Below are 27195 nucleotides of genomic sequence, written 5' to 3'. Positions count from 1 at the left end.
GGCAGGGGGTGCGGGGCTGGAGGCAGGGCAGGGGGTGCAGGGCTGGCTGGAGACAGACTGGCTGCGGGCAGGGGGTGCAGGGCTGGCTGCAGACAGGGGCTGGTGCAGGCAGGGCAGGGGGTGCGGGGCTGGTGCAGGCAGGGGGTGCAGCAGGGGCTGGCTGCAGGCAGGGGGTACGGGTACAGGGGGTACAGCCCACCCTGTATGGTGAGTGCCCATTCCTCCTCCCTCCCCCACCGGGGTAGCAGCAGCAGCCCGGGGCTCCCCTGCTTCCACCGCCCTGGCCCTGTAAACAGCCGAGGGAGCCCTGGGGAAGCGGCGTGGCTCCCACGGCTATTTAAAGGACCGGGGCGGCAGAGGCAGCTGGAGCCCCCGCTGCTACCCCAGGGCTCAGGGACTATTTAAAGGGCCCAGGGCTCCCCTGCTTCTACTACCCCGGCCCTTTAAATAGCCGAGGGAGCCCTGGGGAAGCAGTGGGGTTCCGGCGGCTATTTAAAGGACCGGGGCGGTAGAAGCAATGGGAGCCCTGGACTTTTTAAATAGCCCCCAGAGCCCCGCAGCCCTACCCCAGGGCTCCAGCAGTGGGGCTCTGGTGGTAATTTAAAGGGCCTGGGGCTCCAGCCCCTGCTGGGAGCACCAGGCCCTTTAAATTGCTCCCTGGGGAAGCCGGGCCACCCCGGTACAGCGCACTGGCTCTTGCCGGTACGCCATGCTGGGGCTTGGGTGCGGGGCCCTCTTAGGGGCGGGGCCCAATTCAGGGGAATTGGTTGAGTTGGCCTAAAGCCGGCCCTGCACCACACTCAGGAGGTGCGTGAGTTACAATCCCACCAGTCAATGCTGGTTTCTCAGGCTCCACTGTTTGCAGCTGTTCTGCGAAAGTCATCACCAGCCTTGACTTGGTTCTTGCTATATCCCACAGCAAACTGCCCTCCAGGAAATCGTCATGTTCCTCACAGGTCTTCCAGCAGCTCTGCAAATAGCATAAGGCGTCCTGTGCTTGCAATGCTTATGACAACAGTGCAGAGCTGTGCAGGCTCCAAACTTGTGTCAGAGATAGTGGCCAGTGACCAATCCTGCACAGGTTCATGGGATTTTCAAAATAGGAGTGAAAATTATGGGCTAGAGGTGGCATTAGGGGGTGCAGAAAGTTGCAGGATGGGAACTTGACCCTGTAGTCCCAGCTACCCCGTGTGACTCATTTCTGCCACACCGTGTATTGCCAGAACTTCCCAAAAGTCAGTGCACTGGATGGTGGTGAGTTGCACCCCCTGGGATATTTACCCAGGGTGCACCACACTGTGAATGAATACAAGCGCCTCTGGTGAGTACACACTGTGCCATGCAAGGAGCCAAGTACCTACACGCACAAGCGATATATTAACTTTATGCCCATGCAACTTGCGTTGGCAAAAGGTTGTAGTGTAGACACGCCCTATGTTATTCTCTTATTACTATAATTCAGAAAAAAAGACTCCAATTACCGAAAGGACCAATTTTTCAATTAATTTTAACTCAAGCTAATAGACGGATTTATTTGTAAATTCCCATACAATTAAGTAGAGTAAGGCTCTGAATCAAGAAAGCACTTCACGTGTGCTTAAAGCAAAGCATACGCTTTGAAGCGCTTTCCAGAATTGGGGTCCAAGTGCAAGGGGGAGGATACGCTATATTAACAGAGAGGTAGAATCCCTGTTTTAGCTGCAAAACTCAACTAAATCTCATCTGGAGCCAAGACCAGGACCTCCCTAGTTCTAATCCCAAACCAACTCCACATACTCCCACGCTGACCAAAAAAAAAATAAAAAAATCTGTCCAGCTGCCAAAGCTTCCAGCTTCCAACCTGAAATCTTCAATGCACTTATACATTGTATAAGTTCCTGTGAGGGAGTTGGCGGATGTGATTGCAGAGCCATTGGCCATTATGTTTGAAAACTCGTGGGTATTGTGGGAGGTCCTGGGTGATTGGAAAAAGGCAAATATAGTGCCCATCTTTAAAAAAGGGAAGAAGGAGAATCTGGGGAACTACAGACCGGTCAGCCTTACCTCAGTCCCTGGAAAGATCATGGAGCAGGTCCTCAAGGAATCCATTTTGAAGCATCTGGGGAAGAGGAAGGTGATCAGGAACAGGCAACATGGATTCACCAAAGGCAAGTCATGCTTGACCAACCTGATTGCCTTCTATGATAGGATAACTGGCTCTGTGGATATGGGGAAAGCGGTGGACATGATATACCTTGACTTTAGCAAAGCTTTTGATACAGTCTCCCACAGTATTCTTGCCAGCTAGTTAAAAAAGTATGGATTGGATGAATAAGATGGATAGAAAGCTGACTAGATCATTGGGCTCAGTGAGTAATGATCAACCGCTCAATGTTTAGTTGGCAGGCGGTATCAAGCAGAGTGCCCCAGGGGTTGGGCCTGGGGCTGGTTTTGTTCAACATTTTCATTAATGATCTGGATGATGGGATTAATTGCACCCTCAGCAAGTTCGCGGATGACACTAAGCTGGGGGGAGAGGTAGATATGCTGGAAGGCAGAGATAGGGTCCAGAGTGACCTAAACAAATTGGAGGATTGGGCCAAAAGAAACTGATGAGGTTCAACAAAGACAAGTGCAGAGTTCTGCACTTAGGATGGAAGAATCCAATGCACTGCTACAGGCTGGGGACTGACTGGCTAAGTGGCAGTTCTTCAGAAAAGGACCTGGGGATTACAGTGAACGAGAAGCTGGGTATGAGTCAACTGTGTGCCCTTGTTGCCAAGAAGGCTAACGGTATATTGGGCTGCATTAGTAGGAGCATTGCCAGCTGATTAAGGGAAGTGATTATTCCCCTCTATTTGACATTGGTGAGGCCACATCTGGAGTATTGCATCCAGTTTCGGGGCCCCCCACTACAGAAAGGATGTGGATAAATTGGAGATAGTCCAGCAGAGGGCAACGAAAATGATTAGGGGGCTGGAGCACGTGACTTATGAGGAGAGGCTGAGGGAACTGGGTTTATTTAGTCTGCAGAAGAGAAGAATAAGGGGGGATTTGATAGCAGCCTTCAACTACCTGAAGGAGGATTCCAAAGAGAATGGAGCTAGGCTGTTCTCAGTGGTGGCAGATGACAAAACAAGAAGCAATGGTCTCAAGTTGCAGTGGGGGAGGTCTAGGATGGATATTAGGAACAATTATTTCACTAGGAGGGTGGTGAAGAACTGGAATGGGTTACCTAGGGAAGTGGTGGAATCTCCATCCTTAGAGGTTTTTAAGGCCTGGCTTGACAAAGCCCTGCCTAGGATGATTTAGTTGGGGTTAGTCCTGCTTTGAGCAGGGGGTTGGACTAGATGACCTCCTGAGGTCTCTTCCAACCCTAAACTTCTATGATTCTAAGATTGTTCATACAAGAAGCTGTGCTATATTTGTACAGGTAAAAGAAATGAGCTGGAGAGATGGTAAACACCACAGGGAAAATTTGAGTTCTGCAAGTGTACATTGCAATTGCACTTGTCTTCCACGTGGATGCACACAAGACTATATTCCCATTAACAGGCTACGGTGACATCAAACCATGCTTGAGTTCATGAAATTACCACAAGCCTGTTGGACGTTGGGTTCGGTTTTTGTTTTGTTCTGGTAACACACGCAGCCACCTTTTCAAGGACAAAAAACCTCTCCCCAGCACCGACAGCATCTACCTTCCCTTAACTGAAACAGCGTCTCCTCTTTGGACGCAGAATGGCTTCATCGCCCCCACACAGAGAGTTTTATTGTTTGGCTACCCTGTTATTTTTAGAGATGTGACTTATTCCACATTTAAAAGTTAGTTGCCCACATTCACGAGTGCCAAATTGCCTGCCTAACCTGTGTGCCCTATTACCCCAACTGCCTGTGCAGCTCCACTATTTGTGCATGCAAATGGCCAGATAGCTGCATTACCGAAAGTGCAAGTACCCCATCTGCAGGTATTGAATGTCTGTGCATGCAAATAAGGCATGGAATTGCCCGTAGAAAAATTCACATATTGAATTGTGAAGATTAGTCCCTGGAAGTATTGTTGAAGCATCTGGCATTTTTTTGTTCACCTAAATGGAGATCCAAGTCTCCAAAGACTCTCTATGGCTCCTTGAACAGTATTAGGGTGACCAGATGTCCCGATTTTATAGGGACAGTCCTGATTTTTGGGTCTTTTTCTTATATAAGTTCCTATTACCCCCCACTCACTGTCCCAATTTTTCACATTTGCTGTCTGGTCACCTTAAACAGTCTACAGGTGACAACTGGTGAGCACTCTTTCAATTTATTATCTATTTTAAAATACAAAACAAAATAAGGTTGCAATGCCCTCTGGTGGGCAGTTAAAGAAAATGATAAAATTCAGCATTTTCAAGATATCAAAAAATGGATACAGTAAGCAGAATTCAGCACTGATTCTATTTAATGTACTTTGGACAGCAGTTCATTTTTATTACTTATTCAAATTACAACAGAACTGTTCAGGAAAAAAAAATCATTACAGCAATTTGTATTATATTCCTCTACAGATTTTTTTTTTTTAATTAGGGAAGGAAAGATATGGGATTGTAATAATTGTGGAAAGCCGTAGTCAGATGATAATTCCTGTTTGTAAGGCACTTCGAAGATAAATTTGAAAGAACTTTTCCATAAGAGTTAACAGAGATAAAAGCTATATGGCTCCAGAGACTTTAAACAGGATTCTATCAAAGTCACTCTAAAAACTCTATAGAATTTGGCAGGCAGAGCCTTTCCATAATTTTTTTAAACCATTCTATAGAATTTGATCGAGAATTACAGAATTCTATCACTTAGGTTACAAGTTACATGGAGACGTTATAATCCTCTATTGAGTTCATTAGGACTTTCCTAGGAAAGGAAATTATCAGAAAGCTTATGCATCATTAAGTCAGCCTTGTCCTTTATATGGAACTGCCCAGGCATGGCGCTATTGAGGATCAGATGAACTCCACCTATGTGTGTCTGCGCTGGGCAATGGCTTCTATTCTGTCTCTTAGGATTCTTGCCCAGTTGTCTTCTCTCCTCAGTGTTGTGGACCTGGTCTCCATCGCGTTTAAAGCTCGTATCTCAGGTGGAACTTCAGGAACAAGCTTTGCTCTGAGCACGGCATCCGGGAACTTTGCTGCTGAGGCGGGTGCTAAACAGCACCTGGGTCCACTGCAAAAGAGGGAGAGAGACATAGGATGTCGTGTACTATTAGTAGTTCTGGGGTCAGCTGGGTGTAGACCCACCCAAAATAAAAGGCCCACCCCCTCAGCTAAAGGGGCAGAACCACCGAGCCTAGGCTACTGGCGATTTCTGGGGAAAATTAAAGAGAAAACAGGAGTGGGGTCAAAGGTTAATAACAAGGAAGCCAGAGGGGGACACTGAGCAGAGAACTCCAGAAAGCGTCCACAGTTCCTCAAAAGGCATCTAAGGAGTCAATGGACACCGCCCAGAGGAACTGTGCCTGGAGGCATGATCTGAGAAGGGAATGGAAATAGGCCCCCCGGTCTCAGAGCACCCCCTGTCCAGCTTCCTCCTCCCTGTGTGATGGATGGTTGACCTGGCCAGTGAAGTTGAAAAGAAGGTCCTGCAACTCTGTGGGGCACAAATGGGGTGTGATTGGATCAGAAAGTGCAGGAAAAAGTGGAGGCACAACCTCAGTAAGAGGTTATGAAGGAGCTGGGCTGCAACCTGATGCACCCATGCTGATGTGAGCCAGGATCTCCCTCTTGACGCAGAAGGAAGCACAAATGCTGCTCTCATAAGATCACCCATGGTGTTAGCCACTTCCTGAAAGGAATCTGGCCTTCCATTAGTAGCTTCTTACTTGCTGAGATGGCAGTCCAACTGCTTATAATGGTAGTGAACAGCCACAGCTGAGTGGGGACATAACAGGTAGCGATTATCTTCCCAACAGCGTCTCATTGCTTGAACAATGTCTTTGTCGGATGCTGAACATGAGTTCAGCGCTTCAGAAAGCTGGAGAACCCAGGAGAGGGAAAAAAACAGAAACAAGACCCCAACAATTATCCACAATCACCACAATAGAATTTACAGATCAATGTCAAATCATTTTTTAAAATGTATTAAAAGTTCATTCTGTGATGTCACCACGTGTATGTAAGACCTTCTTATTTGTTAGTATCTTGAATACAAGAGAGACGGGTACTTCTGTCAGACACATTGATATCATCATCAGAGTCAATCCAGTCTATGCAGGGTTTTTGCACACCCAGCTACATCAGTTAATTACTGTACTTTGTTGCCAGACACAATGCAACTGATGCCGGTATTTGAGGATATCAATCCCAAACCCTGATGTATGTGATAGGTGCAATAATACATATCTTTTACGATTTAACAAGGACTTTGCTAATGTTTCTTTCCCATGGAGACAACAAACACTGAAACCATTAGTTTACTTTTCACCTTTGATTTTTCTCCCTTTCAGCCTGATGCCTAATTCACCAAAGCTCTTTCTTAAAAGGTTAAGCATGCATGTAGTCCCATGGAAATACATACAACCACTCACAATTTAAAGTTACGCACTTGATTAAAAGCTTTGCTGGCTCAGGGTGTTGGACAGTGAAATTACATCGTTGGGGAGCGTTTTGGTCCTAAGTACAAATAATGCACATGCTACTGGACTGGGGTTTCTAGGACTGCAGGGAAATGTTTAAACACCAACAAAATAATTATAATTTTAAAAGAAAGGATTATTTGACAAGATACTTATGCACACAGGTTTTGTAAATGCCTGTCTTCCGCCACCCTACATACAGATACCTACATTTTAGGTTTGAGATGACATGGCACGATCCCATTAATACACTTGCAATATTAATATTTATTCTGAAAACAGTTGATTTTTTTTAATTGTGATGGAAAAGTATTTACTAAACACACACGAAGGGACTGACCTTTCTGTGCAATTCTTCTGGGAGTGTAAGGTTTTTCGACGTGTAAAACTGTTCCATCAGAGTTTTAATCAAGCTGCCATCACAGTCCGAAAGCAGCCATAAGAGTCTCTCCATATTGTAAGGTTCCTATAAAACACACACACTACACCCATGAGCCTCCATCCATAGAGGATCAAATTCAGAATCTGGAGCACTGGTGATCTCTAGTTGGATACTTCATGTGGTAGATACTACTGTACAGCACGTCTGAGCACCTCTTGTGTGCTCAATGGGAGTTGGAGATGCTCAGCTCCTTGCAGGAGCAGGCCCTGTATATCTGTGTCAAAATAAATAGGGCTGGAAAAAGAAAAGAGGAGATCCAGCTGGAAAGTAAGCCTGGGGTCCTGCCCTAGGCTCGGGGTTCTAGGAAGAGCCCCAGAAGGGTAAATTCACTATAGAGAGCACAGGAACCTCCAGAGGTAAACCAGAGATAGGCAAGGAGATAGGAAGGTGGAGTATGAGCCCTGGGAAAGAGCAACAGAGTCCTAGATTGAACAGATCTAAGTTGCTCGTCACAGGGTCCCTGGGCTGGAACTCAGAGTAGCAGGTGGACCAGGGCTCCCCTACCAGCCACCGGCAAAGTGGCACAGGACCTGCAGTTGGAAGAGAAGACTGCCTGAGACAACACAGAAAAAGCTTGTCTGGCGAGACGTTGTTACCCCAGATCAGGGGGATGATGTAGTGACCTGGCTAAAGGACAGGAAGATAATTAGCAGAAATACTGACATCTTGGCAGAGACCCAGGATTTTTTAATTGAGCTCCAGGATGAAGAACATGGTCAACAACTCCACTTCTCAGGTACAATGGAACTTTCTACCACAGGGGAAAAGCTCATCTATACAGGACACAGAGCTGTCCTGAAGGCTGTCTGAAGCTGTGGAATGACCTATCAGGACCTATGGACCATCACAAACCTCCCCACCTTCTCCAAATGCCAGCGACACTTCTCCAGCCCGCCCTCAGTGCTATAAACACAGAGCAGCAACACATAAGCAAAACAAAAATACCTACCAAACCCAACACTGCACACACAATTCTCCCATGGTGGAGACAATCAGAAGGCGAATGAACCATACGTGACATGTTAGCCACATCACTTCATGCACTACTGGAAGGCACCCAGACTCTGCAGTAATGAGGGTGGTGTAAGAACCAATGTAGAACAGAATATGGACAGCAAAATAATTTTAGTAGATGTATCATTCAACACAGTATATATGATCTCTCCTGCTTAAGCAGACACATACCTGAATATCCATTGCAGAAGCTAAAGTTGACTTAACGCTCCCCGAGAATGAGAAATCTCCATGCTGAATTGTCCTGTGGATAATGTCGTTATTATTTACCACAGCGATGAGTTGGATTGGAAGTCCCATTTTCTGTGCGACGTATCCAGCTAGGAATGAAAAATTCAAAAACATGGGCTTCAGCCCCACAATGAAATGTTCCTAAGGCGGATTTACCAGTGAAATCATTGCTCCTCCTCTTGTGCAAAATCATCAGGAGGGACCAAAAGTTATCTTTAATATACAGGTATAGCCCAAAGAAACTACAGCTCCCAGTATGCAATGCTCCATTTGAGCAGCCTCACAGCAAGAGAGACCACCACATGGTTGGTCCTGGACTCTCTGTGGACCACACCATCATATTAAAAGATGTAGTGAAGAGAGGGGCCTCTGGAAAATGCTTTTCATTCAAATGGGATGTGACCTCTGAACTCTTGGCAACATGCTAATGCAGCTTCAGATAGATGCTCCTGAAATATCATGAATGCAACTTTTTACATCACCTCTTGTATTGCTTTTCCAGTAGATATGATTCCCCTAAAGCAGGGGTCAGCAACCTTTCAGAAGTGGTGTGCCGAGTCTTAATTTATTCACTCTGATTTAAGGTTGTGTGTGCCAGTAATACATTTTAACGTTTTTAGAAGACCTCTTTCTATGTCTATAATATATAACTAAACTATTGCTTTATGTAAAGTAAATAAGGTTTTTAAAATGTTTAAGAAGCTTAATTTAAAATTAAAATGCAGAGCCCCCCCGGACCGGTGGCCAGGACCTAGGCAGTGTGAGTGCCACTGAAAATCAGCTCGCGTGCCGCCTTTGGCACACATGCCATAGGTTGCCTACAGTTAAAAAGGCCAGAACTGTAAAGTTAGGAGAGAGCTGTTACCATGGTTGCCCCCTCTCCCCCCAAGTAGGATAAAGTTCATGTGCAAATGGATGTATAATGAGCCACAGGTACACACGGGCCAGATTAGTTGTACTTCTACTCGACAAACTGGAGAAATGGTCTGAAGTAAATAGGATTAAATTCAATGAGGACAAATGCAAAGTACTCCACTTAAGAAGGAACAACCAGCTGCACACATACAAAAAGGGAAATGACTGCCTAGGAAAGAGTAGTGCAGAAAGGGATCTGGAGGTCATACAAGACCATAAGCTAAATATGAGTCAACAGTGTAACACTGTTGCAAAAAAAGTGAACATCATTCTGGGATTAAATAAAAAAAAGTAATCTTCATTTGATGACAAATGAACTTTATAGCTTGATGAATCAAGAATTTTCAGAAAGCATCTTTTATAAATTATTTTTTTCAGAATACAAATGTATTTATATTTTTCACAGCTATAAAGGCTTTTATTTAAATTGTAGTCAAGCTCAAGAATTTTGTCCTAGGGCCTAGTGCACTTTCTTGTGGTAACTATTTAATTTCTCAAATATATTTCTGTTAAATAATAATTTAAGAGCAAATCCTTAACACAGTGCACAGCCTATATATGCTTACACTGTACTGGAAGAGATCTGTGGAAGAAGGAATCTTCCCTATAATGTCACAGCGTTGTTTTGTGGGTGGTATTAGAGCCTCCGAGATGCTGTAGTCATTGGACTCCTGTGCACTCTTACTTGGTGTAGAGTGGAGTAGTTGGGACCCCGGCTCATCTGGGGATTGGTCCTGCTTTGAGCAGGGGGTTGGACTAGATGACCTCCTGAGGTCCCTTCCAACCCCTGATATTCTATGATTCTATGTATTAGCAGGAATATTGTAAGAAAGACACAAGAAGTAATTATTCCGCTCTACTCCGCACTGATTAGGCCTCAGCTGGAGTATTGTGTCCACTTCTGGTTGCCACATATTAGGAAAGATGTGGACAAATGGGAGACAGTCCAGAGAAGAGCAACAAAAATGATTAAAGGTCTAGAAAACATGACCTATGAGGGAAGATTAAGAAAATTGGGTTTGTTTAGTCTGGAAAAGAAAAGGGGGGGGGGATGACATGATAACAGTTTTCAAGTACATGTTACAAGGAGGAGGGGGAAAATTTGTTCTTCTTAACCTCTGAGGATAGGACAAGATGCAATGGGATTAAATTGCAGCAATTGCAATTTAGGTTAGACATTAGGAAAAACTTCCTGTCAGGGTGGTTAAGCATTGGAATAAATTACCTAGGGAGGTTGTGGAATCTCCATCATTGGAGATTCTTAAGAGCAGGTTAGACAAACACCTGTCAGGAATGGTTTAAATAATACTTAGTCCTGCCATGAGTGCAGGGGACTGAACTAGATGACCTCTCAAAGTCCCTTCCGTCCTATGAGTCTATGATTCTATGCATTCATGTCTAATTAAGAATAATCAGATCCTCAGTATTTTCTCTTTTCAGTATCCAACTCATTCTGTTCATGTGTATTTCTAACATGCGCATCCCCATATTATCAACATATGGCACCACAGCACTGTTCTGTGTCTTGTATGGTGCCAACAATGCTGTTGGTACTTAAATATTACTAATCATGATTTAAGTAGTTCAGAAAAAAAATACAAACTCCCTCTTTATCGCAAGCCACTTTTTGGTTTTAAGACACCCCCACACACACACACACACCTAACCTGTGAGATTTCCTCCACCCCCTGTTGGCACAACAATTTCCACAGTTGGCAGTGGAGTCATGTCCATGGATGGAGTGCATTGAAAGTAAGCATAGAAGTAGTGAGCAATCTGCACCATAATCCTAGACCAGTTGATTGAGTTCAAGCTCATCAGATTGTGTTTTCTAGCAAAATCTGCATCAGCGAACAATTCTTTGATCGGCTCGTCAATTTCATCGCTATTTCCATGAGCTGTGGAAAAGAGGAAGGAACAATCAGGAGTATTAACAGAAGTGTTGCTGAAATTAGTGAATTAGGCACAAGACAGTTGTTTTTACCTACCAAATAGGATTCAAGACTGATAGGTTATTCTAGCCATCGAACTGGATTTGTGAAGCTGGGGTAGGCACACATATAGCGGTCCAACTAAAGATTTGGATCCAGGTGTGGGTTCCAATTCTGAATTACTCAGAATTTCCAACTTTTAAGGGTGTTTGGATCTGGGATTTTGGTTTGGGCCCATCTATAGGTTATTCCAAGGTCATAAAATGAACCAGTGGCAGAGTCAGGACTTGAACCAATGTCTTATAGCTCCCAATTCTGTTCAGTAACTCAGAGCGCTGCCTGTGCCAAAGGGAGTCATGGTAGGGCCCTACAAAATTAATGGTCCCGTTCTGGTCCATTTCACAGCCATAGGATATGAAAATTGGTCAATTCCATGTTTTCAGATGTTTCTATCTGTAATTTCATGGTGTTGTAACCTTGGGGGTCCTGACTCAAAAGGGGGTTTGTGGGAGGGTCACAAAGCTGTTGTAGGGGGGTTGTGGAATTTCCACCCTCACTTCTGTGCTGCTTTCAGAGCTGGACTTGAAGGCAGCAGCCCCGGAAGATTCCTGGCAATGGACGTGGGTCTGATCTTCTTCAGGTCTGGGAAACCTATTCAGACCTGAAGAAAAGCTCTGTGTAAACGCGAAAGCTTTTCTCTTGCACTAGCTGAAGTTGGTCCAATAAAAGGTATTACCTCACCCACCTTGTCTCTCTAATATCCTGGGACCCACATGGCTACAATAATACTGCATACAAGTCATGCTGTTTGATGGCCCAACATGGTACACCCACAGTGGGAGCAGTTTGTAACACAATTCCCGCAAGGCTATCTACAATTATTGGCTAGTTCACATTGAGATTGACATTAACATCAACCCAGCAATAGTATGAAGTAGATCATCCAACAAAATGCAAACCAGTAAACACATGGACGTTCTCTTCGATCACCGTCGTCATCTGCAGTTCTTGTATCTGGCTGCAGAGATCTTTGGGTAATAGAACAAAGATATCCATGTTGTTTTCCCCTCGCACACTTTCAATTGCCGAGCTACCGGTGTCTCCCGAAGTTCCTGTTTCACATGAAAATAATCAAGGATGAAATAATTATATCTACTAATTAAGAGAGTTAATTTAAAGACTGAAAGAACAGCCACATTTGTTTTCACACAGAAGGGTGCACTTGTCAGTCCGGATAATTTTTGGTTAGTGCCGGGTATACAGCATTTAATACTGGAAAATGAGCACTTCCCAATAAGCAAGTGTCCACATCACAAACCACTATCAGCAGAGACACCAAAGAATGAATGGGAGGCTGAACCAGTAAAGATGCCCTCTTTAGGTCAAGTGAGGCATACTGGCCACCCTGTTCTGGAGATAACTAGTGTGGAAGCAGGGAAAGAATTAATAAGGATTTGAAGGGGATCTTAATGCATGTCAGTTAGTTAGCAAGAGTTAGCCCAGCTGTAACCCTAATGACGTGAGACTTCTAGAAGCAAGGATAGTGTGAGGCAGAGGGAAAGAACTGTGTACAAAGTTATTATGACCGTGTAACTGATAACCAAATATGCAGGCTTGCTTTTCCTAGGAGTGAGACAAATAAGATAGCAGAATGGCTTATGTATAAACAAAATGTAGTTGTTGCTCTCTATTGTCTGTATTATTGCTAGTTATTGTCTGTAACAAAAGTATAAAGGCTTGCTGTAATTGTTTACCAGTTGAGAGACCTGTCCGGGACTGGGGCGACCCTGTGTTCTATGGCACTCTCTCCCTCTATTGTAATTACTGGAGAAATAATAAAGTATTTGATTTTGCTGCACCCAAACGAAAAAGTGAGAACTGAGTTTTTCTCCGACACTAGGATGTAAGCCTCCACCAGGGCAAATTCCGAGTACATTGCTTGCATCCATCTGTTTAGCTGTAACTTACCGACTAGAATAGTGACGTGCTTCTTCCTTTTCTTCAGGAAGTACTGTAAAAACTGTCCTGTGCAGGACAAGGACAAGTCCTTAAAAGCATAAGTTACACCATGCCAGAGCTCCAAAATATTCAACCCATTCTTCAGCCTGGCCAGATGCACAACATTTTTGTGTCTGAACCTCCGGAAGGCGCTGTCAATCAGATCTGGAGGGAAGCAGTTGAAGGGGACTGTTAGAATAGGTACCAGGAATAAACCTCTAACACATCACCTGCATGATCATGGTTTGCCAGGCTCATGAGAATCTTTACTGAAAAACCAAAGACTCTCCAGTACCGCAGAGCTAAGGAAGTGATAGACAGAAGCCAAAGACATTATTTTCTTACAAATTAAGAGTCTGATCCTCAGTGTAAATTGGACAGGTCCACTGACTTTAACAGAGCCATGCTGATTTATACCAGCCGAGGGTCTGACCCAGTCAGATCTATTTTAACAATTAAAACAAGAATCAACCAATGTTGCAATGAACAGGCTCAGGTGGATGGTCCCCACTGCCCTCTAATGGAACAGTGGCCTGGTCTACACCGGGGGGGAAGGAGGGAATCGACCTAAAATACACAACTTCAGCTGCGAGAATGGTGTAGTTGAAGTCGACGTATCTTAGTTCGACTTACCTCATGTCCTCACGGTGCACGGTCGATTGCCGCGGCTCCCCCGTCAACTTTGCTTCCGCCTCTCACCGAGCTGGAGTTCAGCAGTCGATGGGAGAGCAATCAGGGATCGATTTATTGCATCTACACTACATGTGATAAATCGATCCCCGATAGATCAATCGTTACCCGCTGATCCGATGGATAGTGTAGACGTACCCAGTGAGACTTTGGATAGGGGCTATATTAAAATCTAACTGTATAAAGAGAACTGCACAACTGTCTGTCAGAGGCTATTTATGGCTGACAGCTAAGGAGATGCTGCTTTTCCCACTGTTGGAGAGAAATTTAAGCATCCATGGAGTGCACCATAGTGACAACTCTGAAGCACCATGAGACCACCGATTTGTTACAAGGTGTCTTTACCAAAACCTACACCTGGCTTCATGTTACATGCTTGTTTTGTGATCCATTTTGCCAAGGGAAAATATAGAACCAGGAACATCTGGCAGAAGGAGGAATCCATCTGCCACATTTGCTTTTACATCTGTTTATAAATATGTGTTAATTAAAACAGTCCGGGCCAAATTCTGACAGGGTGCTACCCAAAGGCAAAGAAAAACCACAGATACAGCAAGAGAGGAAATTTCCTCCTTAATCCTGTCTACACCAATCAAAAGCCACATAGGGCTCCACAGGTCTTCTATGATAGGAGCCACAAAGGTGAAAGAGCCTGCTTATCTTTTCCATGCATGCCCTCTGATACACCAAAGATCTCATCGGATATGCTCCAATGTTCCTAGAAGGCGTCTTCTACATGGAACAGCCAGGTGGGCAGGGGCTGCTGCAGCCAGCATAAAGATGCCCCAAACCACCGATTTTGCAACATTATCCATATTGTATTTGCACCCACTTGCAGCAGAGATCTGCCTTCCTACAGCAACCCGGGAAACTGCATTAGCCCTTTAAGAGAATGACATTTATAGACAGAGATAGAATTTGGCCCTTTGGTTGTTTAAAGAGAATCTTCTACTAGTCTTCAGAAGAGGAGCTGATCTCCAACAATCTAGTTTAACGACAAGAAACACCAAGTGGATGAAACAATTGGGGAAGGTAAAGGACAGGGTAACATTATAATAACCATGGAGATTCTGGCCACTAAGGGCCTTCATAAGTCCAGTGAGGATCAGAGTTATTAGGCTGATGGGTTAATACAGGGTAAAATAATAGTCTCATCTAAGAGCTTTGATACAAATAGCATGAACCCTACAGCAGGTTGCTTGGATTGCTGTCTAGTTTGCATTTACCATTCAGCTCTTTCCGTGGGATTAGTTCAGATGAGATGAAGAGTGAACTCAGCTCTTTCACCAGCTCTGGATAGGAGAAGACACTCCATGTTCGCAGGGTGTTATAGTCCAGGGTAGGGATTTCCTGGGGCATGAAAAGCCCACCATCCGGTGCATAGCCAGAAAAGAGGGCTCCTTCAAAGTCAACGCTCTTGGCTTCTCCTCGAGTGCTAATGTACCTCATGTTTCCAGCGTCGCTGCAAGAGACATGACAGTTACACAAGAGTGCCCTGGAGGAGAAGTCTGGGGTATCAAAAGACAGGGAGACAAACAGACAGGTGTTTTGTGGATGCTGCTGTGCCCTTTACTGATCAGTGTCATGGATACTGGGAACAAGACTGGCTTCAAGACTGATTCATCAAGGCAACTAGTTCTCTGGAAGTGCAAGGGGCTATTCTCAGGCCAGGACTCTCTGAGGAGATAAGAGGGACCCTGCATGTTCCATTGGGGACTGGGAGATTTATTTGGGGAAAGAGAGAACTTATTTCTCTATAGAAACACTTCTCTTGGTACTGCTCCTGCCCAGAGAGCACCACTGCAGCTGTAGATCTGCTGTAGGAATTACTTTGGGCAAGTTCTCTGGCCTGTGCTATGCAGCAGGTCAGACTAGATAATCACAATGGTCCCTTCTGGCCTTGGAATGTATTAGAGATGTTAAATATTAACCAGTAAGTATTAGGTCCGCCGACCCCAGCAGCCCCGCGCCAACCAACCCCAGCCCCAGCCCTAGCCCTGCCGACCGGCCAACCCCAGACCCAGCTGCACCAGCCAGAGCGGCCCCAGCCTCGCTGGCCGAACCCAACCCCAGCCCCAGCTGCACCGGCTGGAGCAACCCCAGCCCCTCTCCCTTTAATCAGTTAACCATTTAAACAATATAAAATTAATCATTTAAACCGTTAACTTTTTGAATGATATTTTACATCCCTAGAATGCGTGAAGGCCTCGGAATCCCAGCTTTCAGTGGAAAATCAAAGGTTTTTAGCCATCATGTTTGTGGATTAAAGCTGGAAAATGTGAACACTAAAGACTTTAAAAACACAGCAAATAAAAAGAGCCTCAACTCATTAGTTTTAAAACTCTCATGATTTTTCAAGAGGCCTGGATCATGATATTTCGATGATGGGAGTGACAACACTATACACAGTAGCTTAGACTGTAAGCAACTGGGTGCAGGGACTATCTTTTTGTTCTGCGTCTGTACAATAAACCATCATACATGTAGGAAAGCCAATGGCTTTCCGATTCAGGCATGCAGCATTGGAAGAACCAGGTGTCCCCGCACCACCTGGAAAGCTCAGACAGAGCGGGGTGAGATTTTTCAGTGAAACCTTTTTTTTTTTTTTGACCAAATATACAGATGTGGGTCGAACAGAACGTTTCCAAATTTGTGTTAAATTCACCAGATTGGTTCAATCAGGGGGGGAAATTCTGGCATTCGATTTTTTTATTCAAAATTACGTTTTATTTCAAAATCTTCAATTTGATTTGAAAAAAAAAAACAGCTGGAGAATACAGCCGGCTGGAGGGCCCCAGAATGAGCCTGGCCAGAGAACCGAACAATCCATTCCCAGCCCAGCGCTGTTATGCCAGCGGGGGGAGCCCTCGCCCTTGCCAGGTTTGTTTGCAGCTTTGGGGCAGCGTTTTGCAACCTGTCCAAGCCCGAAGCAGCAGCCCCGCTTCTGCCAGGGGTAGCGTCTGCCGGCCGCAGCCGCGGAAAACGCACAGCCGTGCAAACCAGAGCTGGTCACCACCCGGCAACAGGGCGCTCTGCAGACACTCAAGCCCTGAGAGCCGCTGGCCCCAGCAGGAGTCGGGCTGCGGGGTGCAGGAGCCCAGGCAAATACCGACCCCCCCACCCGGTCAGTTACCCCCTTCAGCCTCTTGGAGCTTCGGAAAGTGGCAGCTGATCCGGCCCCTCCCGCAGAGCACGAGCGGGGAAGGCGAGCCCAGCCCCAGGCAGCTGGCTGCAAGGTTGCCCCAGCAGCAGAAAGCAACGTCCTCCGAGCAGGGTCAAACCGGCCCCATCGAGCCGTCCTGGCCCTGCCCAAAGCGGCTGGGGTTTACTTACTAATTAGCAAGGCATCAGCCTCCCGATGCACAAGCCGACTAGACTCCGGAATAGAGCCAGACCTGGAGCCCCCAGCCAGCTAAGGGAGCTTTGCTTGATTTACCAGCCAGCACCAACCCGCTGTCCAGGCAGCAAGCCAGCCTTTGCTGTGTGCTCCCTGAAAACACTCCCCGCTCCAACGCACATGGGGACTGCAGGTTCCTCTGTAACCAGGACTCCAGTTGTAAATCATAAATCTGCATGAAGAATCTTTGCACTTCCATCCGTCCCTAGATCTCTGGATTCGTTGCAGACAATAATGAATAAAGCTACACATTCCCCCCGGAGGTAGGCAAACAACTTAAATCCACATTGGATGGGGAAACCGAGGCACAGAGCGGTTATGTGACTTGCCCAAAGTCAGACAACAAGCTCGTGGCAGAATCAGGGCTAAAACCCAGCTTTCCTAGGGCCCTTTCCTCTGTCTTATCCACAAAACAAGCTTCCTCTCTTTCTAGCTTCTTTTTCTTGCATCAGTTTATATAGGTTTGTTTTTACGTGGCTGGATTTTGGGGACAAGGTGAGTACAGAATGGATGCTTCAGTGCTACAAAGTGAGCTGCACACTGGATATTTCGAATAATGCGCTTCCAAGTCTTACAGGACTTTTCCTCTGTGTGTATCTGCGTATGCACGTGGACCAGAGAGAGAGACAGAGAGAGAATTATTGACTTGCAAATTGTTCTGATAATCTCCATGTAAAGTGCTCAGATACTACAGCAAGGTGCATGGCATAAAAATCTCCATAGGTAAATAAATGTGCATAATCACATCTCCCAGCGAGCTATGAATGTGCCTGGCGCAAATAGCATGGGGCTTACTTGGCCACCACTATCAGAAGTCCTTATACCTTAGCTGTTACCTCAGGCATCACTAGGTGAGAAGTACTTAGGGGCAGGGATCTTGTCTATGTTTGGTCAAGTGCTCTGACGTATTTGTAACTAAGGGAATCCAAGTGTCTTGAACAGGTAGATCATAAACTCTGCATAAGGAACTGAGTTGTGCTACACACACAGTATTTATTTAGCTTATGTTCAGCTGTCATACAGGAATAACTGAGACAGGGACATCCTTGGTACATACAAAGACAGCTCTGGATCACACAAGATTTCACCAGAGAGAATCTCATACAGTCTATTTGCAAGAGTTCGTAGAGTTGACTGTAGAAACCATTTTACATATAGTTGACCTTTTAGGCTAAAATTCATTGTAGGTGGCCATGAACTCTACCATCCCTGGAACCAACAGCCAACTGCGACCGGACATTGTCATCACCAATGAGAACCAAAAGAAGATCGTCACGGTGGACGTCACAGTGCCCTTCGAGAACAGGACCCTGGCTTTCCACGAAGCTTGAGCGGTGGAGAAATACTCCCCTCTGGCCGACACCTTGAGAGCTAGGGGTTACCAGGTTCAAACTCACGCTCTGTGATCGCCAGAGCCCTGAGCGCATAGGACCCCTGCAACAAGTGAGAGTTGCGGGAATGCAGAACTGGTCAGCGCTACACTTGGCTGATGCGGCAACTCATGGTGTTGGATGTCATCAGGTAGTGCAGGGACATCTACCTAGAACACATCACCAGACACTGGCAACATGGGCGGCAAGTTGTATGGGCCCCTGGTGCCCGGGCTCCAGCAATATTCAGGCCCAGGGGGCCCAGCTCTACCAATGTTTGGGGCCAGGTCTCTCCCCCCTGGCCCCGCCTGCTGCCCCCACACTCCTCTCCCAAGTGTCCCCCAGCCCTACTTGCTGCCCCCACGCACCTCCCCAGGCCCCAGAGCATCCCTGCCTCGCCCCTGCAACTCCACACTGACTCCGCTCTGCTGGCTTCTAGCATCAACTGCCGCCACAGGGTCCTAGTTCCCCCACCCACTAGTAGCAGGGCAGGCTACTCTTCTGCTTTGGACCCTTCCCTTTTCCGGCGGGACCTATCACCAGCACAGGGCAAGGGGCAGCCCCATCTCCCACCCTCAGTGAGGCTACAGAGAGGGGCAGCAGCAGGGGAGGAGGTGCACATGTGATAGCAGCCTCCCCCCGGCACCCACCACAGGGGAGGCAAGGGGGCTTCCTGGACCTGAGGGGGGCCCTAGAAGCATGTGCAGTGACAGTGATGCGAGGTGAGTGTGCTGCTGTGGGGCGGGGGGGGGGGCTCCCCCAGAGCTCACTGCTGCCGGCGGGAAGAGGGCTGGGGGAGTCTTCCTCTCTGGCCCCAGCCCTGGGGCAGCCTTCCTACACCCCAAACACATCCCCACCCCAGAGCCCACACCCCCAGCCAGAGCCCTCACCCCCGCACATCCAAACCCTCTGCCCTAGCCCTGAGCCTCTCCAACACCCCAAATCCCCAAACTCCCTCCCAGAGCCTGCATCCTGCAGCCCGCCTGCACCCTAATTCCCAGCCCAGGGCCTGCACTCCAGACCTCCTCCTGCCACCCAAACTCCCTCCCAGAGCCCAACCTCTCACCCCTTCTGCACCCAAATTCCCTCCCAGAGCCTGCACCCTGCCTGCACCCCAATCCCCTTCCCCAGCCTTGGTCTGCACCCCAGACCTCCTCCTGCCACCCAAACTTCCTCCCAGAGCCTTAGGCAGATGTGGGGGTGGAGTTTGGGGGGGGGCAGGTTCTAGGCACCACCAAAATTTCTACAAACCTGCCACCCTTGATTGGCAATACCAGCAGAGATGAGCTGGGGTGCCGATGAGAGGCACGGTCAGGAAAGTAACTGGAATACTTCCCTGATGGATTGTATTTTCTAACGGACAACCTATCCTAAATTCTCAATTACTGAGGGACAATCTTCACTCATTGCTATATTTGCTTTCTACAACCAACTCTCTGTTTAACTTTTCATGAGTGATGTACCTGGATATTTGGATGCTAAACTGCATTGTTAAATGTATTAACCTTCATTTGGGATATTGCAGATTATGTACTGTATGTATTCTATGACTTTTAAGACAAACTTTGTACTTTTGGATAATCTAAGCACTATACCCATATGTACAGACACACTTTCCTTAACCTGTGTATTATATAATTTTAGCATTAGCTTTAATAAAAAAATTTAAATCAGTTTAGCATATTATATGTCCTCTGTCTATGACTCTGTGCCTCCCTGATTGGTAGGGTGACCAGATGTCCCGATTTTATAGGGGCAGCCCCGATTTTTGGGTCTTTTTCTTATGCAGGCTCCTATTACCCCACCCCCATCCCGATTTTTTACATTTGCTGTCTGGTCACCCTACTGATTGGTCTTAACAGATAGTTTCCCCCTCTAGTTTCTATTATTCTCTGTTTTTGAGAAAAATACTCACTCTTTTCTAGAGGATCAAGAATCAGGATAATGCCACGTTGCTGTGAGAAGCACATGGCTGATCAGTATCACCATATATCAGCTCAAGCACTGCTATGGCACCTAATGGGACTTCGACCCAGAAAAATCAGATCCAAAGGTACAGAGCAATGCTGATAACTACAATTGAGTCTAAAGCCTCAGTTCTGCAAACACATATGCATGTACTTCACTTATGCACATGAGTAAAGTTCAGCACATGCACAGAAGTTTGCAGGATCAGAACCTAAAAGAGCATAAGGGTTCATCTAGCTGCCTTGGTCATTAGTGCCGTGATGTCACAGAATAATTAGAACTGCAAAAAAGTTCTGCTCTAATGGGTTGTCTAGTCCTTCCCTGGTACATTGTGGTAGAAACCAGGAGTACTTGTGGCACCTTAGAGACTAACACATTTATTTCAGCATAAGCTTTTGTGGGCTACAGCTCACTTCTACTCTGAAACCTGTGGTAGAAATGGTTTCCTAGCTGTCATAGCTCTTAAGGCCAGAGGAGACCACTTTGATCATCTAGTCCTGCATAACACAGAGAGAGAATTTCACCCAGGAATTCCTGTATGGTACCCAACAATTTGTGGTTGAATGAGAGCATCTCTTTTAGAAAGACATCCAATTCTGATTGAAAGACTCCCAAGATATAGAGAATTTACTACATCCCCTGGGACGCTGTTCCAATGGTTAATTGCCCTTGATGTTAAAAATGTGTGTCTCATTCCATTATTCCTGAACCATTGTTGGGAGATGGGTGTCAAGTTCAGCTTTGAATTTGTTTTATTTAGATTTATAATAATGCACCAAAAAGAGGCCCAGTTCCCAAACTCTAGATGCTTTTGACCATCGTTTAAAAGGACAGCTAAACTGTCCTGCTAAAATACGCACGTGGGCATTTTCAAATTTACGCAGCTCCTTTAGCAGACACAACACGCAAACATCAAGATGCGATGAATGGGCTGCCCAGCAATGGCTGGCAAAAACCGGAGCGCACCAACTGGTGATACCGATACTGCATTTATATGGGGCCTTTCATCCAGGTGGATATCAACGTGCTCCAGTGCAACGAAGGGCTTGTCTTCACTGCAGCGTTAGCCCAAGTTATCTCCCCTTGAGTTAATTCCCCCTGAGTTAGCCAGCTCCAGTGAAAGTGCTTATGCAGCAAAACAGCACTTGGAGCTGCACAGACTGATTGGATTAGCCGTAGAGTGTTTACCTTGGCAGCACAGAAGAGCTGCATCCTCACTGCATTGTTAGCTGGAACAGCCCCATTCCACTTGAATTCCAACTCATACCCCCTCACGGGCCAGCTAGCTTGTGTTTAAAGCACCACCCAACTTTTGTGCGCGCACTGGAGTCAGGTTAGGGGTCACACTTGAGCTATACCTGGAGCTAACACTGAAGTGAAGGCAAGCCTTAGTGATCAGCAAATTCTGCTCTTCTGTAAGCCTTCTGCCAGTGAGAGTTGGCAGCAACACGGGCTGGGTGCTCATACCCCCGCAACCCCACTGACAACAGACCATGGGCTATTGAACGCAAAACCTGAGAGTGCAACGCTAACTGCAACACACAGCTGTGTTACTGCTTTAACTATAGAAACCACTGCAGTTAAAGCAGAACCGCCTAGTGTGGATGGAGTTATACCTGTATAACTTATTCCCCTACATTTTGGGGAATTAAGGCCTGGTCTACACTGGGTGGGGGGTGTCAATGTAAGATACACAACTTCAGCTACGGGGATACCGTCGCTGAAGTCGAAGTATCTTATTCCGACTTACCTCCCGTCCTCACCGTGTGGGTTTGATGTCCGCGGCTCCCCGTGTCGACTCCGCTACCGCCGCTCGCTCCGGTGGAGTTCCGGAGTCGACGGGAGCGCGTTCGGGGATCGATATATCGCATCTAGATGAGACGTGATATATCGATCCCCGAAAAATCGATCGCTACCTGCCGATACGGCGGGTAGTCTGGACGTACCCAAAGTTATCCTGGTCTAAGCACCTTTACACTGGTGTAACTGCATTCACAGCAGGTGTTGTACCGTTTTCACTATATCACTATAAAAGCAGCTCCCCTGACCGAAATAGCTAAATCGGTACAAACACCGGGTGTAGACCAGGCCTAAAGTTGCACAATTAAGCATTCAAAAGCAAGGAACTTCAGAAGCCAGGGCTGTTCCGGCAGCATCTCTGTCCTTGCGACTTTACCTGATGACGGTAGTCTCTGATTATGTGATTACATGTTGTTTCTCTGATAACTGTAAATAATACACCATTTGCTGCAACCTTACATACTCCCCAAAAAAGCAGCAAAGAGTCCTGTGGCACCTTATAGACTAACAGACGTATTGGAGCATGAGCTTTCGTCGGATGCATACTCACTTCGTCCGATGCATGTCAGATCCAGACTAACACGGCTACCCCTCTGATACTCCTCAAGTAATTCACATAACCAGTATTCATGTAGTTAAAGGTTGTATCATGAAGCCTATGCACAAAAGGAAGTGGTTTGTGCACCCAGTCATAACTTTTGCCTTTCCTGACTTTTTAATGCTTAACCCTTCATGTTGGATTAATGTATTTTTGCACTTAATTTCCTAGGTTGTTAGGAGTTTTTCTTGATTACAAAAAAAAAGTGTGTGCACATGGGTTGGAGTCTGAGAGGAAGTGCTCAGTCCTCTAGGGGTATTAGCAGGCTCCCTACCAACCTCATTAGTAAATTACAAGCTTGAACACTTAACAGTAAGATATTAGAATCATAGAATCATAGAACTGGAAGGGACCTCAATAGGTCATCTAGTATTATCTAGTCCATGCCTGACAGGTGTTTGTCTAACCTGCTCTTAAAAATCTCCAGTGATGGAGATTCCACAATGTTGGCTAGTGTCCCATTATTTCAGGTAGGGTTGCCAACTTTCTAATCGCTCCTTCCCCGAGGCCCCACCCCCCACTTATAACATTTCCCCCCTCCTCGGTGGCTCACTCTCCCCTCACCCTCACTTACTTTCACTGGGCTGGGGTAGGGAGTTGGGGTGCTGGAGGGGGTCACGGCTCTAACTGGGGATGTGGGCTCCGAGGTGGGGCCAGAAATGAGGGGTTCAGGGTGCAGGAGGGGGCTCGGCTTGGGCAGGGGGTTGGGGTGGGAGGGGGAGGGCTCCGGCTGGGGATGCTGGCTCTGGGGTGGGCCAGGGGACGAGGGGTTTGGGAGGAGGGTTCAGGGCTGGGGCAAGGGTTTGGGGCACGGGCTTACCTCAGGCAGCTCCCGGTCAGCGAAGCATCAGGCTCCCTACCTGTCCTGGCACTGTGCTGCACCCCGAAAGCGGACACAGGTCCGGCTCCTAGGTGGGTGGACCAGGAGGCTCCTTCAGCTGCTCTCGCCCACAGGCACCGCTCCCCCAGCTCCCATTGGCCACGGTTCCTGGCCAATGGGAGTGCGGAGCCGGTGCTTGGGGCAGGGACAGCATGCAGAGCCCTGGGCCTCCCCCACCTAGGAGCCGGACCTGCTGTCTGCTTCCAGGGTGCAGCGCCATGCCAGAACAGGTAGGAACTAGCCTGCCTTAGACCCGCAGTGTCACCAACTGGACTTTTAACAACTCAGTCAGCAGTGCTGACTGGAGCCACCAAGGTCCCTTTTTGACCGGGCGTTCCAGTCGAAAACCGGACACCTGGCAATCCTAATTTTAGGCTGAGTTTGCATTTCTATCCTGGTGCACGTGCCAGTGCTTGCCATTAAAAGTACGCAGGAGTTACATTGATCGCAGTGCTTGCTGATTACAATCTTCTGTATGTACAGAGCGCCAGCCACAGTAGCATTTAGTCGCTGTTAGGCATCCATAGCATTTTAAATACTGCATTGGCTTTCATTAACATGGATTTGATTGGTTAGGTCCCTCCATCCTCCAGAGTCATCTAAAGGCAAAGTTGGGGGGAGGAAGGAAGGAGCAAGGTTGGGGATGGCTAATGCATGGGGACTTTCCCCTTAGAGATTTAGGTTGAGTGGAACCATAAATGCCAAGCAAACCAAAAGTCTGTCAACCCCAAAGAACAGATACTGCAGGGATCAAATAATGTAACCCACAAGAACCAAACCCAGCAGGACTCCATGTTCTTTATTCTACCAGAGCAACTTGTACTATTCTTATTAAACACTAGGTGGCAGCAACCTCTACTTCCATACACAGTGCCATGGGGCGCTAGCATTTTGCTATACCTATTTGACAAATTGCAAACAATGAAATGCAAGTGCAGGGGTCTGGCCAGCTGTGCATTGTACAGATCCTTTCGTCCCCCTAATCAGGTTCCGTTAGAATTATGCAGGGCATTTCTTTGGGCAGAGATGTTTTATTCGCCACCCTGTAAATGATAAAGTTTTGGGGAGCAGGGAGTGATTCTACCCAGATTTCTCCCTCTTCCCTTTTAATTCTCTTATACCTTCAAGTTCTCTGTATTGTGCTGACCCTGCCAATGATGGTTCTTTCTTTTGTATCATTTACAGAGTGCACAGAGGTTATACAGCACTTACAGAACATAGATGGGTGCCTGCATACACATTTAACCTTAATGATCCAGCTGAGCTCTTACATAGCATTTTAGAAAGGAGAGAAGTATCATTAACCTCATTTTTACAGGTGGGGAAACTGAGGCACAGGCCAGTCACAAAGCAGCACCTGCAATAAAACTAAGCTCTCCTCTTAGTCTAGGTTCCTAGCCACTAGCCCACGCTGTACCAGCTTTCAACCACACACTTGGGCTTCTCAGAGATTTCTCGGGCCAGCCTTCAAATTCCCAGGCCTTTCAGAGCTCCCTGAGAGGAAGGTGGGTGGAGAAGGAGAGCACGGGAATGGATTATGAGGGCTTCATCACTAGCAGCCTGAACTTTAGAGGTGGCAATGAGTTGCCTGCAGTGGGAGCTGAGAGTGCTCACCCCTCAGGATCAGGCTCGAAGCCGTGAATGAATCCCTGCTTTTGGTGAGCCCGAAGTCCACCACCACCGGCTGCTGCCACACTCTCCAAACATGCTTTGATTCTGTGCTCGGATGCCATAGGCAGATCCCCAGCTGGTGTAGCTTGTCAACAAGTCTGTACTGAAGTCAGTGGAGCAACACCAGTTCATGCCATCTGCAGAGCTGGCCCATGGTTTGTGACTGGCAATTTCCCTCCTCAGGAGCTAGTTAGTTTGAAGAGAGCAACCAGAACTCCTTGTTCTCTGCCTGGGTTGGAATATGTGGTTCTGGTTAGCTTTAATCTCACTGCTACGCATGACATGGAAGGCTCCTGCACCCCCTGCTAGAGAAAGGGACATCCCGTGTGCAAACAGACAGGCTGATGTTTGCACACACAAGTACCTGTGGCCAGATAACGACTGCACCATCTGACTCTGGGCTGGTCTTATGAGTGCCTCCGCCCAAACTGGTTTGGGTCAAACCAGTCCCATGCTAGGGAGACTGGGAAGGTGTCACAGCTGCACTGCTGCAGTTTTCTGGCACAGTCCCTCACGACTCTTGCCTCACCCTGCAGGAACTTTCCTGAACTTTGTGGCCACTTCCCGGGTCATCAGGTACAGGAAATGAAATGTCTTGTACCTGTCCATAATGCCCTGCACTCATCTATGGCTGCCCTAGTGCATCCAGTGGGGGCTGGAGGGAGGTTGTAGGATGTTCACCCTATTTCTCAGAATACCCTTCTGGTCCCACAATGTTTTGCAGGTTCTCCCACAACCCTGGGGAGCAGTGCGGGGAACTGTGGAATGGGAGTGCTGTGTACTATTTGCAGATGCTAAGACAGTCGGGTCCAGGACCACACAAAACTAAAGGCCTGCCCCCTCAGGTATGGGGTAGGAACCACTAAGCCCAGGCCACAGAGTACGGAGTGTGGACACTCTGAACTGATTTACAGAGCCAGGCTAGTAATGCAAAAGCCATGGGTGCTAGAAACCCTTACTTGTAACATTTAGCCTTGGATCAGAGCCATTTTTGAGTATGGACAGGGCTGGAAGGAGCTGCTGGAAAGGCAAGCAGGATCCCAACCGCTGTGTCCACCTAGGCATAACTAGCATTACCAACTCCCCTTGGTGGGTTAACTCAGACATTGACTTTTCCCCCTCTTCAATTCCTCACTCCAGTAGAATCTGGCGATCACAAGAACTGAGAATGCAGGAGACCACTCAGCAGCAGCTTTACTTACACTGGTATCTTTGTTTTAACCCAGCCTTTGTTCTCCTGTTCCTCTTTCTTGAAGCTAAGACATAAATCCAGGTCCTGACCACCTGTGGTATTCAAGTTCCCCTGGCACTTTTTCTAAAATAAGGGGTGTCACCTCTGTTATTCTGGCTAAACTCAGGTAACTACATTTTCCCGACCTCAGCTCCCCCATCGGTTTTGACTGGAAAAAGATATTCTCCACCTCCTGTCCTAATTTGTGGTGTCATGTTGCTGTAAAGTGCAGAGCTGCTTTATTCCCTCCCCTCCCCAGAGGTGGCTGCATTTCATGGGTGGGAGAAAGCGATCCCACCATATCCAGTACCCTTTCCTGTTGCGAGATCTAACTTGGTGTTGTTTAAAACCTTCGGTTAAAGTTTCTGTAGACGTGTAAAATCAGAGGGGCCTGCTTTTCAATTATGTTTAACACCTGCCGCCATTCCAGTGGAAACTGCAGATACTAGAAAATTGGGTCCATTCTTAACACAGAA

The 27195-nt window shown here is 46.9% G+C and overlaps 1 protein-coding gene across 1 annotated transcript; it reads right to left on the bottom strand.

The window, feature by feature from the left end:
* Positions 1 to 4397: 4397 nt before the first annotated feature.
* THNSL2 (threonine synthase like 2) lies at positions 4398 to 17310 on the bottom strand. Its single transcript, XM_045019966.1, has 9 exons — positions 17138 to 17310; positions 15031 to 15266; positions 13085 to 13279; positions 12076 to 12228; positions 10853 to 11083; positions 8211 to 8359; positions 6924 to 7049; positions 5831 to 5982; positions 4398 to 5175 (listed from the first exon to the last, which is right to left on the bottom strand). Exons 2-9 carry the CDS (start codon positions 15251 to 15253, stop codon positions 4971 to 4973), a joined length of 1434 nt encoding a protein of 477 aa, XP_044875901.1. The 5' UTR covers positions 15254 to 15266; positions 17138 to 17310; the 3' UTR covers positions 4398 to 4970.
* Positions 17311 to 27195: the final 9885 nt, after the last annotated feature.

The sequence above is a fragment of the Mauremys mutica genome, chromosome 5, assembly GCF_020497125.1.
Source record: "Mauremys mutica isolate MM-2020 ecotype Southern chromosome 5, ASM2049712v1, whole genome shotgun sequence".
NCBI lineage: Eukaryota > Metazoa > Chordata > Testudines > Geoemydidae > Mauremys > Mauremys mutica.
This window is presented reverse-complemented; position numbering and strand designations above follow the sequence as displayed.

Coding starts and splice junctions, on each gene's coding strand:
- THNSL2 (XM_045019966.1), bottom strand. CDS start 15,253: ATGAGGTACATTAGCACTCGAGGAGAAGCCAAGAGCGTTGACTTTGAA. Junction 7,050..8,210: donor CTTCTGCAATGGATATTCAG/GTATGTGTCTGC, acceptor TGTGTTTTATAG/GAACCTTACAATATGGAGAG. Junction 5,983..6,923: donor CAGAAGAATTGCACAGAAAG/GTCAGTCCCTTC, acceptor TGGGTTCTCCAG/CTTTCTGAAGCGCTGAACTC.